Source organism: Prionailurus bengalensis, chromosome B3, assembly GCF_016509475.1.
Source record: "Prionailurus bengalensis isolate Pbe53 chromosome B3, Fcat_Pben_1.1_paternal_pri, whole genome shotgun sequence".
Taxonomy (NCBI): Eukaryota; Metazoa; Chordata; class Mammalia; order Carnivora; family Felidae; genus Prionailurus; species Prionailurus bengalensis.
Genome location: NC_057355.1, coordinates 42,396,721 through 42,414,538, shown reverse-complemented (window position 1 = coordinate 42,414,538; position 17,818 = coordinate 42,396,721). Strand labels below are relative to the sequence as shown.

General features: G+C 45.9%; 1 protein-coding gene across 7 annotated transcripts in view; it reads left to right on the top strand.

Moving 5' to 3' along the window:
• TLN2 (talin 2) overlaps nt 1–17,818 on the top strand; it is a 447,276-nt gene that overhangs the window by 335,578 nt on the left and 93,880 nt on the right. For all 7 annotated transcript variants that reach the window (XM_043555274.1, XM_043555273.1, XM_043555271.1 and 4 more), the window contains 5 exons: nt 3,716–3,809; nt 5,705–5,794; nt 7,661–7,783; nt 9,265–9,408; nt 11,232–11,393. In XM_043555274.1, coding sequence (XP_043411209.1) covers nt 3,716–3,809; nt 5,705–5,794; nt 7,661–7,783; nt 9,265–9,408; nt 11,232–11,393 — 613 coding nt within the window. The remainder of the gene's footprint in view (nt 1–3,715; nt 3,810–5,704; nt 5,795–7,660; nt 7,784–9,264; nt 9,409–11,231; nt 11,394–17,818) is intronic.

Genomic DNA, 17,818 nt, shown 5'->3' with positions numbered 1-17,818 from the left:
TGTCTCCAGACACAGTGAAAAAGGATCACCCAGCAAGCAGCACTTCCACACTATGAAATAGGAAAATATAAACTAGGCCGTGTGTTGGTCTCCTCCAGAATGTTCTGTTTCCTTTTTCCAAATCTGGATCTCGCTCAGGCCTGACTTCTCTGATTGCTGTGGCCTCCCCGGAGCTCTCCCTTCCATGAAGAACCTGTGTCCTCCGTCAGTGCTGCCTGCGAGCCCAGAGTGTATCTGGCCTCTGGGAGGTTCAGGATCCTGTCTGACGTGCTACCCCCATCCCTGCTTCCTTTGGCTCGCCTTCTTTGTGCCTTATCTGTTCATTATCCTGCCTCTCCAACCGGATTGCCATCACCTTGCTTTCCTAGAGAGACAAACTATATTGTTTTTTTTTTTAATTCTCATGCCTTATGCAGAGCAGGACCAGGGAATATGCACAGGTGGAATTTGGGGGCTCTTTCTCACCTTCTTAAGGACACTGTCGCTTAAGGAACGGAAATGTCTGATGTTGCTGTTTTCCCAGCCAACCTCCTTATTAGATGATTTGTGCTTAACAGATCATCAAAAGCACAAATTGGTCGATTGTCTTTCTTACTGCTGGCACATCTCCATACCTGTTTAAAATTTCCGGGCTGCCTGGGTGGCTCAGTCGTTTGAGCCTGCGACTTCGGCTCAGGTCATGATCTCATGGTTCATGGGTTCGAGCCCCGCGTCGGGCTCTGTGCTGACAGCTCAGAGCCTGGAGCCTACTTCGGATTCTGTGTCTCCCTCTCTCTCTGCCCCTCCCCCACTCACGCTCTTGCTCTCTTTCTCTATCAAAACTAAAATAAACATGAAAAAAGTAATAATAAAATTTCCCTCCAGAGCTCCCAAACTAGTTGAATCAAAAAACTAGAGAACTCTGAATTGTTCTCTAAACAACGTGTAGGTTAGAGAGTCTTGTTTTAACATCTGAGGTTATGGATTTCAGTTTTTTTCTAAAACTGAGAATGGCTAGATATGCCTAGTAAAGAACAAAATACAAGGAAACACTCACTACTTCTAGATGGTGGAATTGTGGCTATTTAGCTTTTTTGTATTTAAAAAAAAAAACTTATGTAGCTTTAATCATTTTTTTTAATTGTACAAAAGGATAACAAAAAGTACAGTTTAGGCCTATACATTATGACCTTTAATGGGAACCCAGAATTCTCTTGTAGACTCGGCATTTATTGAGTCAGTCCTTTATCGTTGCACGTTTGGGGTGCCTCCAGTTCTTTGATCTTATAACTCACTGCTATAGTTTGAAACCTACAAATACTATTTATCACTGTCAAATCTGTGTAACCATTTGCCTCTGGGCCACTCATTTTATTATTGGGCTCTTTAATCCAGACTAAAATTGGGAAAAACAATACCTAAACCATGCTCCTTAGCCATAGACCATTCAGACCTCAGTGCTGTGCTGCACTTGTATGGATTATCCAACCACAAACCTTTGGTCTCTTGGTGTTTTTTGACCCCAAGTTTTTACTTGAAAATTTTTCACGTCTGAAAAATAGTCAAAACAATAGGACAATAAACAGCTCTGTATTCCTTGGGTTCATCAATTGTCAACAGTTTTTAATGGAAAAAATCTTTATGTGAAGACTAGGTTAAAAAAAAAAAAAGCCAGATAAACAGGAAACAGGGAAAGAAATAAGCTAAATGGAAAGCTTGTGTGATACGTAGAAATATCCTCCACATGACATGATCATGTCATCACAGTCAAGGGCATTCTGCACCCTTTGTTATGCTCCTGCATGCCGACCTGTCCACTCAGAAGTATGTCTTGAAGCCTGCCACATGGAAAATGGCATTGGATCCCTGAGAGACCCATCTAGAGAAGGCATCATGGACCACACCCTCCAAGATGCCCAGAATTAGATTGTCCTGCTCCCAGTTGTTTCTGTGTTGGCTTTGCACCATGGAGAACACAGTTGCTTCCTTACAACACCTTAATTAAACACCTTGCCCCCCACATAAATGAATTGATGGAGTTCATCGTACAAAGACTATTTTGGGATTCCTTCGTGAGTTCAGGAATGTTTTTTTCCTCTTCCCATCCACCCTAGCTAAATTTAAAATTCAAAGCAGTATCTCCTCATCAAATAATTAAGCTGATTGCCTTTGTGCATTGGCAACATCATCTTCCATCAAATGTGTTATTCTGTGGGAAGCTGCAAAGCCAATTTAATAAAATGAGACATCTTTTATATTAGGCCGCGTTAATGAACAGCAAGTGTGCTGTTTTGTTTTTGTTTGTTTTAAGTTGCGAGTTAGCTGCAGTGGTTAGTAACTATGAAGGGAATTGAGGGCCTGCCGGAGTGTAGGCCAGTGATGATCCTACGGAAAAAATGGTTGTGGATCTGGCTTTGGAGGCAGATAGGCATGGGTTTGAGTGTTTTTGCTCCTTACTTGTAGCATCCCCCTAGCGAAGTCTCTCCCAACTCTGTTTTTTTCGTGTCTAAAACACAGGCTATTCAATTTTAAGACTTACTTAGGATAAAAACAGTGTGCTATTGGCAAAGGGTTAGACACATAGGTCAATGAAATAGGGTCCAGAGGTAGACTCACATAAATAAGGCCCAGGGATTGTCCACAAAATTAGAAAAGCAAGGCCATGCAGAAAGAACAGCCGTTTTCAGTGAAGGTGCTGAAATAATTCGACTTGCATAAGCCACCCTCACCCTCACAGAAAAAGAACCTGGACCCATATTTCACACGTTATTAAAAAATTAAAATGGACCGTGACTTTGTAAATGATCCATGGCCTAACCTAGGCAGGAGGTAAGCATAGGCTGCCCGGGAGAGGTGGAATCCTTTCCAATATAGAAAAAACTCTGAGCTGCCTCTCAAGTTCTAAGAAGAATAGAAACACGTGTAAAATCACACGAGTCTTTAATTCCTATTAATGTTAAAGAAAAGAGCTATTTTAAACAATAATTTGGGGACAGCTTCTAGGAAGTAGCAAATCATGTAGAATTTCATGGAAAGAAGAGATTTTAAAATTATAAGCACAGTTTACTATATGCCCGCTACGTTTTAAGATACATAAAACCTTCCAAATGATACAAAGACTATCCCAAATAGCCTAGCTCAGATCATCTTATTCCTTATGGGCTGCTAATGAAGGATATTTTAAAACAGTGTTAATATGATTTCTTTGCTATTTGCAACTTGGTTGTAAGTTCTTTCCTGTGAATATGTTAAAAGATAGTCCTACTTTCTTAAAATAACTATTAGTACCCTTTAAAGGGAAATCAAATGAATAATTACAGGCAGAGTGGGGGCACTCATTCTATCTTCCCTGGTTGTGGTTTATTTTGGTCATTCAGAGCCTTGTGGAAGAGCCCGCATGGGGACCCCATCCTTTAATTTTTTTGAATGTTGACTAATTTTTGGGAGAGAGAGAGAGCCTGAGCAGTGAAGGGGCAGAAAGAGAGACACGGAATCCAAAGCAGGCTCCAGGCTCTGAGCTGTCAGCACAGAGCCTGACGCAGGGCTCGAAACCACAAACCACGAGAGATCACTACCTGAGCCGAAGTCAGACACTTAACTGACTGAGCCACCGAGGCTCCTGGGACCCCATCTTTGACAGTGATTTATTTGTATTTTTGGTGAACCAGAAAACACTGTTGGGGAAATGTTGGTATTCACAGAACAAAACAAAACCCTTTATCTGTTTCTGTCCCAGAGCTGTGACAGAGAGCATCAATCAGCTGATCACTCTGTGCACCCAGCAAGCTCCTGGCCAGAAAGAATGTGATAATGCCCTGCGGGAGCTCGAGGTAAGTCCCTGTGAAGGCTGCTGGGGATTGAAGAGGGTGTGGCTCTCTATCCTTTCTGGAAAGGGTCAGTTTCTTCTCTGTTCTTGCCTTATATCCTTCTTATAAGACTATTGGGGCCAGAGTTTCAGTCCGAGTGGGAAGGAATCAAAATTAGACTTGGTAGGAGTATCATTTCTGCTTCCCCTTTTTCCACTAGGATAAGGGTTAATTTGTTCAAGGATTCTCTATTTCAAATAGGAAGAGGCCTGGGTGCAGGCTGAAGATGGGCACTTTCCACCTAAAAAGTTTTGGAGTTGTTACGCTGGGGCAGGTGGGAGAAACTTGGATAGATGTTCTTTTTGAGTAAAAATGACTTTCCCATTCATTTTATGTTAGTCACTGTAGGGGGCACATGAGTGGAAACCCAGAAGTAACACCTATTACAGGATCAAGGCGATGGTGGGACCCCTAGTGGCCCAGAACACAGTGTGGGTGCTCTTCAATTTATATTCAAGCTCAGGGTTTATTTATAATGGAGAATTCATGTCTGCCTCTAGCATGTATGTGGGTAAATGGAAAATCAACGTGCCTACTTGTATGTAAAGCAGTCCTAAGCAGTGCACATTATATTGAAACAGCCAAAGAGATAACTCAATAGATAGGGGTTGGTTGTACCCATGTACCTTTAGTTTTCTGGATGATTAGCATGGGAACACCCACCATGCTTCTGCATGGTTTGATTGAGGCCCAGTCTGCTGGGGACTATAGGCCAGGGTGCACAGCTGGAGGTGAGAAGAGGCTTGTTACCACTGGCCTAAAACATTCTGAAAACAGTGGAGGCTGTTTCCTACATTGGGTAGATTACTGCCCTATCCTGGTCTGTTCACATCCACAAATAGGATATGTGAGCTGGGTCTAAGATCTGTGGGCACAGATGCAAATACTCTGTCCTTTCACTGTATCCTTGGTTGCCAAAATTAGGACTCTTTCAGGGTTGCTGTGACTAAAACAGTTTTTATTGTGTGAAGAGTGGGAGGAGGATCTTGAATGAAATGAACTTCTTTATGCTGCCCTCTTTCCTGAGATCTTTAACTTAGTAACTCAGCAGTTTCCACCATGACGTCCCCAATCCTTGGTAACTCAACGATGGTGTCTTTGTTGGCTGTGCCCCCAAAGGCTGCTGGGTTCTAATGTACATTCTCCCTCACTGGAGAGGAGGCTGGATGGCTACATCCCCAGACTCGCCTCCCCTGGAAAATTCCCTCGTATGTGATTGTCGGGGATAATTACAATCTGAGAGCTAGCGAAGATTTTCAGTGGACTGGAGACAAAGGAGCAAGCCCCATACCCGGCTCCTTGACGGATACCTCAACGGGAGTGAATATTTTCTATATTTTGTGAATTAAAAATAAATGAACCATCTCAGTGGACAGTTTGGAAGGGTTACCTTCTTTCATGCCTACTCATGAAAAGCTTCCAGAACTGAAAACTAAGGGTTCTCCTGATGAAGTAGAAATGAGTTAACGTGTCCTTGAAATATAAACTCCTTGGAGTTATTCAGCAGAGAAATTGTGCTAATTGACTATTGTCGGGCATTAGCTTTTAGATTTTCTTAAGAAAAAAATCTCTCCCTTTTGTGGATACCGTGCTTCTCCTCCAAATGTGTGAACAGGAGACTCTCCTCTCTGTTGAAGCTAACCTGAGACATCCTCCTCCTTGCTGTCTATGTTTTTGTTGCCAGCGGAAAATCTGAAGTCACAGATAAAACCCTTGAAATTCCTTTCAAGAATCTGGAGACATGAGTGATCATGACCAGAATTCTCTGTAAGGAGGGGAAGTTGTTAGTTCATATGACGTTGGATTTCTCTTATTCTGTAACACTGGCTTGCTTTTGAAGTTGTGTTTTCCTTCTGTAGACTGTCAAGGGGATGTTGGACAATCCTAATGAACCTGTTAGTGACCTCTCTTACTTTGACTGCATTGAGAGTGTGATGGAAAACTCCAAGGTAAGGCTGTCTGTGCTAACATTCCTCCTCATTGTGGGGAAAAATCTAGATGGTTTTGTATGTATCTGCCTGCAGCCACTCTGTGTGACTACATCATCATGAAGCCTCACCATGAAGCCCTTTGCTCAAATGCTTCTTAAGCTTGGCTGCGCCTCGGAATCACCTAGGGGTCTTGTTAAACACAGATTACTGGACCTTACCCCTGAGTTTCTGATTGAGTAGATCTGAGGTGGGGCTGAGATTGTGCATTTCTGACGAGTCCCCAGGTCCCTGCCAATGCGGTCCAGAAATAACACTTTGAGATACAATGGTTAGACCATATCATGGATGAGTCTTACGGTGAGTCGAATCATAGATTTCTTTCATTTGGGACCGACTTGCAGGGGAAAGCCTGTCAGTTAACCCTGGCGTTTATGAGACCCTCTTGTGTGTTCTTTTTGCCTTCCGTTGATGGCATGCATTCTTGAGGGGACTGAAAAACTTGGAGTTTTGTGGGGGAGGTAGGAGGAATGGAAAATCTAAATAATACAGTCGTTTGTGTCCCTACCCCCTGCTAAACCTTAACCTTGCTCAACAGAATCTTATTTCTTAGTATTTACTTGGATATGGGTGGCAGTTGCGGGTGGGGAGGCTAAATAGACTTCTCAGTGGACCAATAATGATGGCTTAAAAGGTTGAGAAACACTAACTTGTGATGGTAATACCGGAGTTGTTAAGAATGCTTCAAATCCACATCGCAGTGAAATACAAGTGAGAGAAACAGATAATGAGCAGCTGGCAATGCCAAGTTTGTGCTTGGAGCACAAGTGTGTGTTTGTCTACATCACTCTTATGTTAGCTCTGGGGACATGGGGGCACATCTGTGTTGTGATGGCAGGACTGGCTTGCTGTGCATTGGGCTGAGACTAGAATTTGCTCCATCCAGCATCCTTTATGGAATTATGGATTGCCTAGGCAGGCTGCATATGTTTTACATACTTTGAGCCAAAGAAACTCTTCCTTAAAGAGGGATACAGGGTTATGGAAAGGAAAATAACTCACATAACAATACCTTCTAACTTCTTTGTTTTCCAGTCTTTATGTAAACTGAACTGTTTGGTATACTGAAGCATTTTTAGGGAATTTCTTTTTTTTTTTTTTTTTTTTTCTTCATTCCACCATCTGTGACTCTGGAAAGTAGACTAGGACCTGTCCTCTTGGGGCGTGATGAGGCCCAGAGAGACATAACACCAGATATGGGGCAGGTGTCCTGCCTCTGCCCATGTGTCTTCTATGTGACTTTCTGTAGGATCCTTGACCTTTCTGGGTTAGATTTTAAATATTAAACTCCCTTTTATCTGTTATTTTAAAGACCTCTGGGGAAAAAAAAAATACATCAATGATTTTCAGAATAAGGGGAAATACTTAAAAAATTAGGAAATAGTGTTCAGATCACCCATCTGTGTGTGTGTGTGTGTATGTGTGTACTTTTTAACAAAAACATATTTAAATTTTGCTGTCAATGAGTAAGTAAATAATATTACCTAGAGTATGTCTTCTGCTTCCTGGGTGTGACTACCTACAGTTTACGTATCTGATTTTTATATTCTGGGAGCTAACAGTTCTCAGTTTAGACCACTAACTTGTGGCATGCCCTATACAGATTTTACTTTATTGATTCGTGTATACTATGTCTCTTTGAGATGTAGGTAACTTTTAGATGAAAGGTTCATACTTTCATTATTCACTTCTCTGTATGGAACAGAAATGATAGAATTCTCTTAAATCTCCTCTTAATGTGAATAAAGAAAAATAATGGCAAATACTGTCAATGAAGTGGCCTTGAATGTTAAGCTCAGAGAGTATCACTGGTTGGTTGTTTTGTAGGTTCTGGGCGAGTCGATGGCAGGGATTTCACAGAACGCCAAGACCGGGGACCTCCCTGCCTTTGGGGAGTGTGTGGGGATTGCGTCCAAGGCCCTCTGTGGGTTGACAGAGGCTGCAGCCCAGGTAAGGGACTGGCCCCCAGGCCCTATGATGCAGGCCTTCTAGCCTTAAGGCCTATGTCCTTTGCTTGTGTCCCATGGTAGATTGTGGATACCGGGAATATCAGATGTCTGGGGTGGGGGGGGGTGGGAATGGGGGAGCTCCAGCTGCAGGGGAGTACCAGATCCCTGTGGAGAGTGGGGCATGGGGGAGCTCCAGCCACAGCTCCTTCTCCAACCACCATCATAGAAACCATGGTAAAGGCGGAGGTTCCTGTGATGACTGGGGCATTTAGACAAAACATCAGCCAGTTACCCCCCCAGGAGCAGAGCAACCTGGCAAGGACAGTGAGACCCTGAACACCACAGACCCAGCATAAGGGTTCAGAGGCCAGATTTGTGTGTGTATGTGTGTGTATATATGTGTGTGTGTGTGTGTGTGTGTGTGTGTTTAAGACCATTTTTAGAGATGAGTTGTTATGAGGAGAAAACAAATGGGTATTACATAATTCACATTCTCTCTGAAGCTTTAAAAATGCAAAAATCTTAGTCATGCTCTTTTTAGGATCAGAGGGAGAAAAAAATTAGATACCATCCTGCCAAGATGTGATCGGGCATGTTCCTTGCTTTTGTTCAACTGTCCTGTGCATCTCTGATAATTATTGGGTTCATGTGACTGAAGCTTCAAAAATTGTCAGCATTTACCTTGAAGGATTTGTCACTTGACAATTACCTTGAGCCTGAAAGATTTTACTGAACCAAAGGGAAACATTCCCTAGTTTGGGGGATGAAATTATCTTGCCCCTCAAATCTCACAGGAAATGACTTAAGGTTAAGATTCCCGCTCACAGATTCATTGTCTGCCTGTGATTTGACTAACCCAGCCAAAGGGTTTTAAAGAGAAGACCTTCTCTTAGAGCCTCTTGTCCTCTTAGAGAGCAAATACTGCCTTTTTTTGTTTGGTTGGTTTTGGGGGGTTTTTTTTGCCCTCCTGAGCCATCCTGCTCATTCTCCTTACTTACTATTGGAAATACGGGCCTAAACACTAAGGATGCATTAGGCTGTGAGACCAGAAACTTCCGTGCAGGACAGGCTCCAGGGTTGAGTGACCTAGCAGCTTCGTGCCTTTGGTCTACACCCACTTTCTTGTGCTTCTCCCATCTTCCAGTCAAAGAGTCAGCTTCACACAACACAGACTGGGTGCCCTTAGGCTCATAAGATGGCTGCCAGCAGCACACAGGGCTGCCTTCATCCTTGCTCATGACCCATAGAAAAGCTTCTTTAGGCTTTCTTAGGCGCGGAGAGGTTTCGTTCCTAGAAGCCTACAGAAGACTCCTGCCACCATCGGCCCATGTATCCTTAAACCCTCACTGATGAGATTACCCTCACCACCGTGCACTAAGGAGCCCCTGAGAATGCTACATTTGCATTGCCAGGCTGTCGTCCCCTACAGGCTCATGTAGGAGCACAGACAGTCTGAGCTGTGGTTTCCTCCTCCGTTTCCAGGCTGCATACCTGGTGGGCATCTCTGATCCAAACAGCCAGGCGGGCCACCAGGGCCTTGTGGACCCCATCCAGTTTGCCAGGGCCAACCAGGCCATCCAGATGGCATGCCAGAACCTGGTGGACCCCGGCAGCAGCCCGTCACAGGTAACCACAGGGCGTGGGTGTGAGGTCTGTGTGTCCTTAAGCTGTCCTAGGTGGGTAGGAGACTGTGAGAAACGATTAAAGAATACTGTTCTCTCGGAACTCTCAAAGTCAGGTAAACTCAGCACTGCCAATAACAACTCAGGAGCGTGAGGGGGTAGGGGGATATTGCAAAATGTGGTGAGTGTGCCAGTGTGTCAGTGCTTTGAAACGAGGTACTGGAGGTAGGAGGAGTGAAGTAATCACTGAGAGAGTCATCAGGAGTCTCATGATTTCATTCTGGTCAGAGGCCGTAGGTGGAGTGCTCGTTCTGTGCTCAGCACTAGGGGTCAACATGAGGACCTGATCCCCTCTGCCCTGGCACCCACTCTTCTGGATAAAGTTTGGAAGATGGGATGGCCGGGCTGTGATGACAGCACCAGGGATGCACGGGGGAACAGGGGATGAACTCGGAGGGGCTGTCAAGGTTCATTTCACAGAGACGGTGGTACTGAGCCAGAATCCAAATCCAAAGTACACTAAGGACCCACAGAGGCATTTTAGGACTAGACCATACGTGCAACACTCCTTACTCAAGTGTCATGGAGTCCTGTTCACTTACTCAAGCTGCGTGTGCTGAAGAAACAAGGCCTGGTCTGTAGGGCCCCCCGAGCCAGCCTGAGAGTCCCACAGCCACTGTGAACCCTGAGACAGGCCTAGTTGAGGCTGGAGAAGGACCTACATTCAGGAGGCAATAGAGGGGTCCTCTGACCTATAGCAGGCCTGAGAGCTGGCGTGGAACGCATCGAGGCACCTAACCTCCCAACCTGTCCGATAAAGGTCAAAGATGTGTTACCAAACTCAGCCAAGTGGATCGGGTGATTCACAAGAGCCATTGGGGTTGGGGGTGGAGCCTGGAAGATGCCCGGCCCAGACCCCTTAATCGGGTGCCCACAGTCCACCTGTGCATGAAGGAGGAGCTATTACACCTTGATGTTTATTTTCCTCCTCTAGACCTGGGCTCCAGTGTGGTGGCCACACGCTGCTTGTGGCCATTAAGCACTCGCAATGTGGCCAGTCCAAGTTGTGATGGGCTGTAAGTGTAAAATACACACTGGAGCTTGAAACTTGGTATGACAAGATTGTAAAATCTCAAATTCTTAAATCGATTACCTGGTGAAATGAAATATTGTGCCTCTATCAAGTTAAATAAGCAACCGAAATAAATTTCTCTTGGTTTTCTCTACTTATTTTAATTTTTTTATGTTTACTTTTGAGAGAGACAGAGTGTGAGTGGGGGAGGGGCAGAGAGAGAGGGAGACACAGAATCTAAAGCAGGCTCCAGGCTCTGAGCCATTAGCACAGAGCCCGAATCGGGACTCGAACTCGTGAACTTTGAGATCATGACCTGAGCCGTAGTCAACACTCAACCAACTGAGCCACCCAGGCACCCTTTTGCTTATTTTAATGAGGCTACTAGAAAATTTAAAATTTCACATGTCATTCACACTCTACTCCTGTTGGGCAGCACTGGCCTAGATCCTGGACCATTTGCCTCTTGGCTGGCCAAGGGTCATGAATCATAGCTGCCTGCATCTCCTTTAAGACTCTCTGGAGTCCAGCCCTCTCCCAGTAAGGAAGCATCACTTCCTTTCCTTTTGTTCGTTCTCTCTTGCTTAGTAGTTCTTGTCCCTTGCTTTCTTGGAGTGACTTGGGGGCGGTGGAGCTAGACGCACATGTTGGAGTTACACAGATATGGGAGCTGAAGAGGAATCCAGGGCTCTAGACCAGGGTGGACTCCTTGGCACTGAGCATGGGATGTCCCAACCCAGCTCCACACTTTGCAGGTTCTGTCCGCGGCCACAATTGTCGCCAAGCACACCTCGGCCCTATGCAACGCCTGTCGTATCGCCTCATCCAAGACAGCCAACCCAGTGGCCAAGAGGCACTTTGTCCAGTCAGCCAAGGAAGTCGCCAACAGCACTGCCAACCTGGTGAAGACCATCAAGGTAGGTTTCGGAGCTGAGACCTTCGTGACCCCTGTGTCACCTGTTGCTGACGGAAAAGATCTTTGCAGGATTTAAGCTCTTTGTCCCCTAAGGCTTGTGTCTAGTGAAGCTTCACTCCTGATTCAAATCACTAAGGAGGAGTCCTTTACTAATGGACTCCTTATCATGAGAAACCAACAGCCTTGGTCTCAACTAACCTCCTTGGATAATGGGGGAGGGCATCTCCAAATTCTGTACACAGGAAGCTTAGGGGCAGAAATCGGGAAGAGGTTGGCCGTGAGACATTTGTTGGCACTATGCTTGAGTAGCAAATACCTTGGGTTTACTCAAACAGTAAGCTAATGTAGGGTGGTTTTGAGCTCATTTGCTGCAGGGAATTTCTGGTACAGGGTCTGCCATTTTTGGTACATCTATTGGGACCTAGAGAGAAGGTGGAGGGGAGAAGGGAATGGAAGATTGTGGGAAGTCACTTTAAAAATTCAGTTTAGGGGGCGCCTGGGTGGCGCAGTCGGTTAAGCGTCCGACTTCAGCCAGGTCACGATCTCGCGGTCTGTGAGTTCGAGCCCCGCGTCGGGCTCTGGGCTGACAGCTCAGAGCCTGGAGCCTGTTTCCGATTCTGTGTCTCCCTCTCTCTCTGCCCCTCCCCCGTTCATGCTCTCTCTCTGTCCCAAAAATAAATAAAACATTGAAAAAAAAAATTCAGTTTAGGGGCGCCTGGGTGGCTCAGTCGGTTAGGCGTCCGACTTCAGCTCAGGTCATGATCTCGCGGTTCGTGAGTTCGAGCCCCGCGTCGGGCTCTGGGCTGACAGCTCAGAGCCTGGAGCCTGTTTCAGATTCTGTGTCTCCCTCTCTCTCTCTGAACCTCCCCCGTTCATGCTCTGTCTCTCTCTGTCTCAAAAATAAACATTAAAAAAAAATGAAAAAAAAATCAGTTTAATCTATCCTTTGATCTCTATTCTGTTTAAAGTTGTTTAAATGCTTGAAATGGAGTACTTGATTTTTAAAATAGAACGTCCCATGTTTCTATCAAGTTCATCTTTGTGTTAAAGGCCATGGACTGGCTGGGGGAGGAGCAGGGGCAGGGGCCCTTGTGAGCAAGGAATTGCAGCGGCTGGCCTATAGTATTTATAGGTGGGTGATAAAGTCACAAATCCTGTCTGCCCCGAGCGGGGACCAAGTTGCAGCTGGCAGCCAACCTTGTGGGGAAAAGAACCACAGCTGAACAGCAGACCACAGGCAGAGAGCCCAGGACGTTGCCCCCTACATCCAAACCTCCAAAGGAGGCTGTTGTGGAAGGTGAGCAACCCCCATAGGAGGTTGGGGAAGCCACTGGAGGCTTAATATTTACTTAAAGATTGTCACATTCATTGAGGGAGGGTCACCTGCTTTGTTGCCAGGCAAGCCTGGGAGTAATGGGACTTTCCCCTGTCCTCTCCAGAGGATAGGGTACCACACCCCTCATTTTCCTAGCACTACGCAGAGCCACTTTAATAACGTGGAGAAGTCCATCCACAAGCTGAGCCAGCCAGAAGCAAAGGGGAGAACACACAGCAAGCTGGCGGGGGGGGGGAGCAGGGGGCACTTAGCCCTGTCAGCAGTTTCTTAGCTGTCTAAACAAAGAGCCTGCGTCAAAGGAAAGCCTGCCTATTTGAAGACAATAATGAGATAGGTCGGAAACAAATTAAAGCCATGACCAGGTGCCCCTGGGATCCGGGCGGCAGCTTACCTTAATTACCATCATAGTTCATAGAGACTAAGAAAGCTTACATTTTTAGCTGCTTGCTTTGCACAAAGCCTGTTTCAAGTGTTTTGTGTGTATTACTCATCAATTGATACAAATCCCCTGTGCTTGTCACCCCCATTTTATAGTCAGGACACTAGGAGCTAGCAGGTTAAGTGACTTACCCAAGGTGACCCAGCCAGTAAGTGGCAGATGGGAATTGCAGCCCAGACCCGGAGCCCCTGCTCTTTCCGCTCTCGATCCTGCTCTCACCCCAGCATCCTGTTCAAATCCAGCCTAACCTGGGAAGAAACACCTTGGCGTGTTTACACTCCTTGTGTGCAAGTTGAGGGTGGCAGGATGAAAGACAGCAATAGAGTTGAAGGGAGTGACATCATCAGCGCTTGCTGTGTGATTAACTGACTTCAGTTGAGCTTGGCCATTTTCTGATCATTAGAAAACAGACCATATTTAGACGGACCACGGGAGGGAAAGAAGGAAGGAAACGGTTCTATAGAAATTCCTGGGAACCTTTCTTTTCTGTCTCCTCCTGGTATTAAGTCCTGACCTCTCTGTATAAAGCATCTCTGCTAAGATCTCCTGTTCTTTTCAGATTCCCCTCACGGTGTCCAACCCTCTTTGCAATTCCCGGCGGCAAATGAGCTCTTGTGATGGCCTGAAAGATAGGCCTGTGCAGGAACATCAGAGGAGGGTACGGCGGGATCGTTAGGTGGGGAGGACGAAGGCCTCGCCTCTGTGACCTCCCTGGGATCCGGTAGCAGTGCACAAGGACCAGAGATGAACCTGATGCCCCTCAACTGGCTGAAATGTGCTTGGTTTTGCAATTCCCCCTGGGAGGACGGGGCAGGATTGGCCAGGGACAATGAGCCTTGTTTTTAATTTACTCAGAGGAAAATGGTCACGGTCATTTCACTGCAGCTCACCACACTATATACGGAATGTGGATTTCCTATTTTAAGGAAGGGTTAAGAATCTTGTCAGACGGCCAAAAAAAAAAAAAGAATATTTAATTCCCTAAAAGTTTAAGACAGCTGCCCTGGTAGCTGCATTTTGCTCTGTTTTAGGCCTCCTAGTGCTTCTCTTTTTCTTCTCACCATGACAATGTGGCCAACCCTAAATCCCAGTTGCCGCACCTCTATAGGCACAAAGAAAGGAGGGGGACCCGGCCAGACAGACACTGAAGACCAGGGAACAGACCTTTGTGGTGGGTTGTCAGCACCCCAAGAATGTGTGCCCCCGGGAATCTTAAACCGCTACCAAGGGCGTTCTTTAAAATCCCAAAGCTTGGCTCAGCAAGAATAAATTATCCGCACCCTCCTCCCTGGCAGGTTGCTCTAAATGCCAGACACGTTAGAAGCACACAGACCCCCTCCCCACGGTCGCTGTCTTTCCACTGGTCACCCCACAGAGGTCAGCTGCTTTTCTTTCTTCATTCAGCTCATTACCTAGTCTTAAATCACAGATGTGGAATGGAATGCTGTTTTTTTTTTTTTAATTTTTTTTTTCAACGTTTATTTATTTTTGGGACAGAGAGAGACAGAGCATGAACGGGGGAGGGGCAGAGAGAGAGGGAGACACAGAATCGGAATCAGGCTCCAGGCTCTGAGCCATCAGCCCCAGAGCCTGACGCGGGGCTCGAACTCACGGACCGCGAGATCGTGACCTGGCTGAAGTCGGACGCTTAACCGACTGCGCCACCCAGGCGCCCCTGGAATGCTGTTTTAAATGTGCAGTCGCTCAGGTTTCGGTGCCAGGTAGAAGTTGTACGACAGCTTTTACTCTTCGGAGAAGTGAAAGTGTGGCCTTGAGTCTGACAGCGGAGTTGAAGATCAGGTTTTGCGATGAAGCATTTCCAGGATGTACCAAAGATGCCCGGTCAAGCTCTCATTAATCGATGTTGATGTTGTTGCTCATCTTTATGTTTGGATTGGTAAAGTAGGTTGCGTTGTGTTTCGTTTCGTTTCGTTTTCGGAAGAAAAAGGGAAAAACTTTGCAGGTTTCTCTTCCTCCTTATTGCCTTTGTCCAAGGTCAGGAGAGAAGGGAGGCAGGGGTCCCAGGCTGTCGTTTGAGGCCTGAGCCTGGATAGCGTGCCAGTCTCTGGGTGTTGGTTTTATCATCTAGAACGTTAGGGATTTGTGACTAAGGTCCCAAATCTTTAAGGTCTTAAGGTCCCTCCCAACCCCTTAAAGTCCGTGAATGTTTGATTCCGGTACACGTGCAGAAATTAGGTCTCCCAGACTCCTGTGAGATTTTGCTAAGGGAACATTCAGAGGAGCTGGCCCAGGGGTCAAGAATGTCCTTGTCCTGATGGGGCCTAGGCATTTGGCTCGGTGACTTCACCCCTTTCATTGTTGTCTTTGGGGTACTAGACATTCTGTGACATGGAATATCTACACGAAAACTGTCACGTCTGCTTAAAATTTCACCAGTGAGCAGATTTGCATATTCAGGTTACTTGCGTGGCTCAGCCATCCCCAGAGTGGAAGAGGCATTCAGAAATGACATAATATCTGTGTAAACCATCCTCTCTGACGCTAAGTGCTACCTCCAGCGGAAATAGCTTTTCCTTTTTTTTTTTTAATGTTTTATTTATTTTGAGGGAGTCCGAGTGGGGGAGGGGCAGAGGGAGAGCGAGGAGGACAGAGCATCTGAAGAAGCCTGCTCAGCGCTGACAGCTGCGAGCCCAGTGTGGGGCTCCAACGCATGAACCACGAGATCATGACCTGAGCTGCAGTCAGATGCTCAACCAGCTGAGCCACTGAGATGCCCCTAGCTTTTCCTTTTCGAAAATGAAAAAAAAAAGTGGTTGACGTAGCTTGGCCCACCGTTCCACATTATTCAAGGTCCTGTCCCATGAATAGCAGTGGGCTGCGTGATGTGTGATTTTAGTGCCCAGGCTCAAAAAATATATGTCCTTTCTTCACCTCTTGGTACAGTTTATGAAACTGCACAATTAGAAAACTGCTTCTTGGGTTTTACCTCGGCTAATCATCTTTGCATTTTGAATAACAAGTTCAAGTAAAGAAAGGTTGCTGGCTTGATCAGATGTCTGCCTTCCTAATAGGCTGAGATGATTGTGGGAGGTGGAAAAGGGGTGGGGAAAAGTCTGGGGAGGTAAGAACAGGAGCATGAGCATCACTGAGGGGAGGCTTGGCATCTTCCATTGAGCTAGAAGCCACATCATCCCAGCCAGAGGCGGTGGCATTGGCCACTGGTGTGGCTGGGATTTGAGTTCCTTTGACACCGAAGACCGCTTCTGCCATCTGCCTGTTACTCTGCTTGCCTGTGCTGGGGCCACTCCTGCCCGGCTCCTGCTGTGTAATACCCGCCCTGCCTCCCAGCCTATCCTCAGATTGCTCTGAAGGCTGGCGGGGCCTGACTCAAGGCGTCAGTGGTGTTGATAGTATAACAAGACGAGAGTAACAAGACACCATGCAGGTCACCGGTGCTAAGTCCACATTGACTGAGCACACGAGTGGCAGTTAGAACAGAGGCCATATATGTGAGCCAGAGATGTGAGCAAGCACATAGGGTTGCTCTTGGGTCTGGAAGATTGGCAGAATTGGTGAGGTTAGAATAGGGGTCATTGCCTATGGGTGAGCAGAGGCAAGGCATGCGTGGTATTAGTAATGATGGTAAATTAGCAGGGCTCACGGGAATTCCTCTGAAAATGTTAGCATGGTGGATGCATAATTATTGTCCCCAGCAGCCAGGGCTTGATTGGAATGTAGCTGTTATTCAGAAATAGCCTTTATCGCATACGTGCCTGTCTACTCTTGCCTTCCTGAAAAATAGAAACACTCTCATCTCAGATCTGGTTTGTTCCATAATGCTGGTGCCTCTGTTTTTTTGTGCACTAATTGTCCAAATTGGCTTTTATATATTGCTCATCACAGTTGAATTAAAAGTTTAATTGGCCATCTAGTGGAGAAATTTATGTTCTTCTACAAGTATAACTGCCTTTTCAAAAGTAACCCTTTGCCTAGAAGAAGGGATACTCTCACTGGATCACAGGCTTTCTAACAGTCTTGTTCTTCAGGAGGTAGGGTCTGGGTTTGGAGAACCTCAAATCCAAGTGTTAACCCTTTGTCAGGCAGCCTGTCACGGATCACAGACTATATTCCTGAATTCTTCTCATCTGGGCCATTAATCAGCAGTGTGACTGATGAGTCACTGCCACTGTGTTACCTGCTACTATTTTTTTAAAAAAGCTCTTGAAGCATAAGATGGTTAGAAAGAAAACACATATCATAGGTACAGAGTTCAGTGAACTTAAGTTGAATACACGTAGGGAGCTATAGCCAGATCAAGACATAGAACGTGGCCAGCCTACAGAAGCCCTCTTTGTGCTCCTTAGTCTCACCTGCTGTGAAGGGTCACTTGATTGCTAACACCTTACATTAGTTTAACCTCTTTTGTACTTTGCACAAATGGAATCATACAGTAAGTACATTTTTGCAGCTGGCCTCTGTAAATATATGTTAGTGAGATTTGCCGATGTTGTTGGAGGTAGTTCTGGTCCATTCCTTCTCATTGGATTCCATTTTGCTCATTTCAAAATGGCGGATATAGAACCCCTACCTCCATCATTCTCTCAGGGATATTCAGGTAAAAGTTAGAAAAAGTTGAAAGTGCTATACAATGTAAAGTGTTTTTATAACTTGGAAGGGAATAGACTTAGAG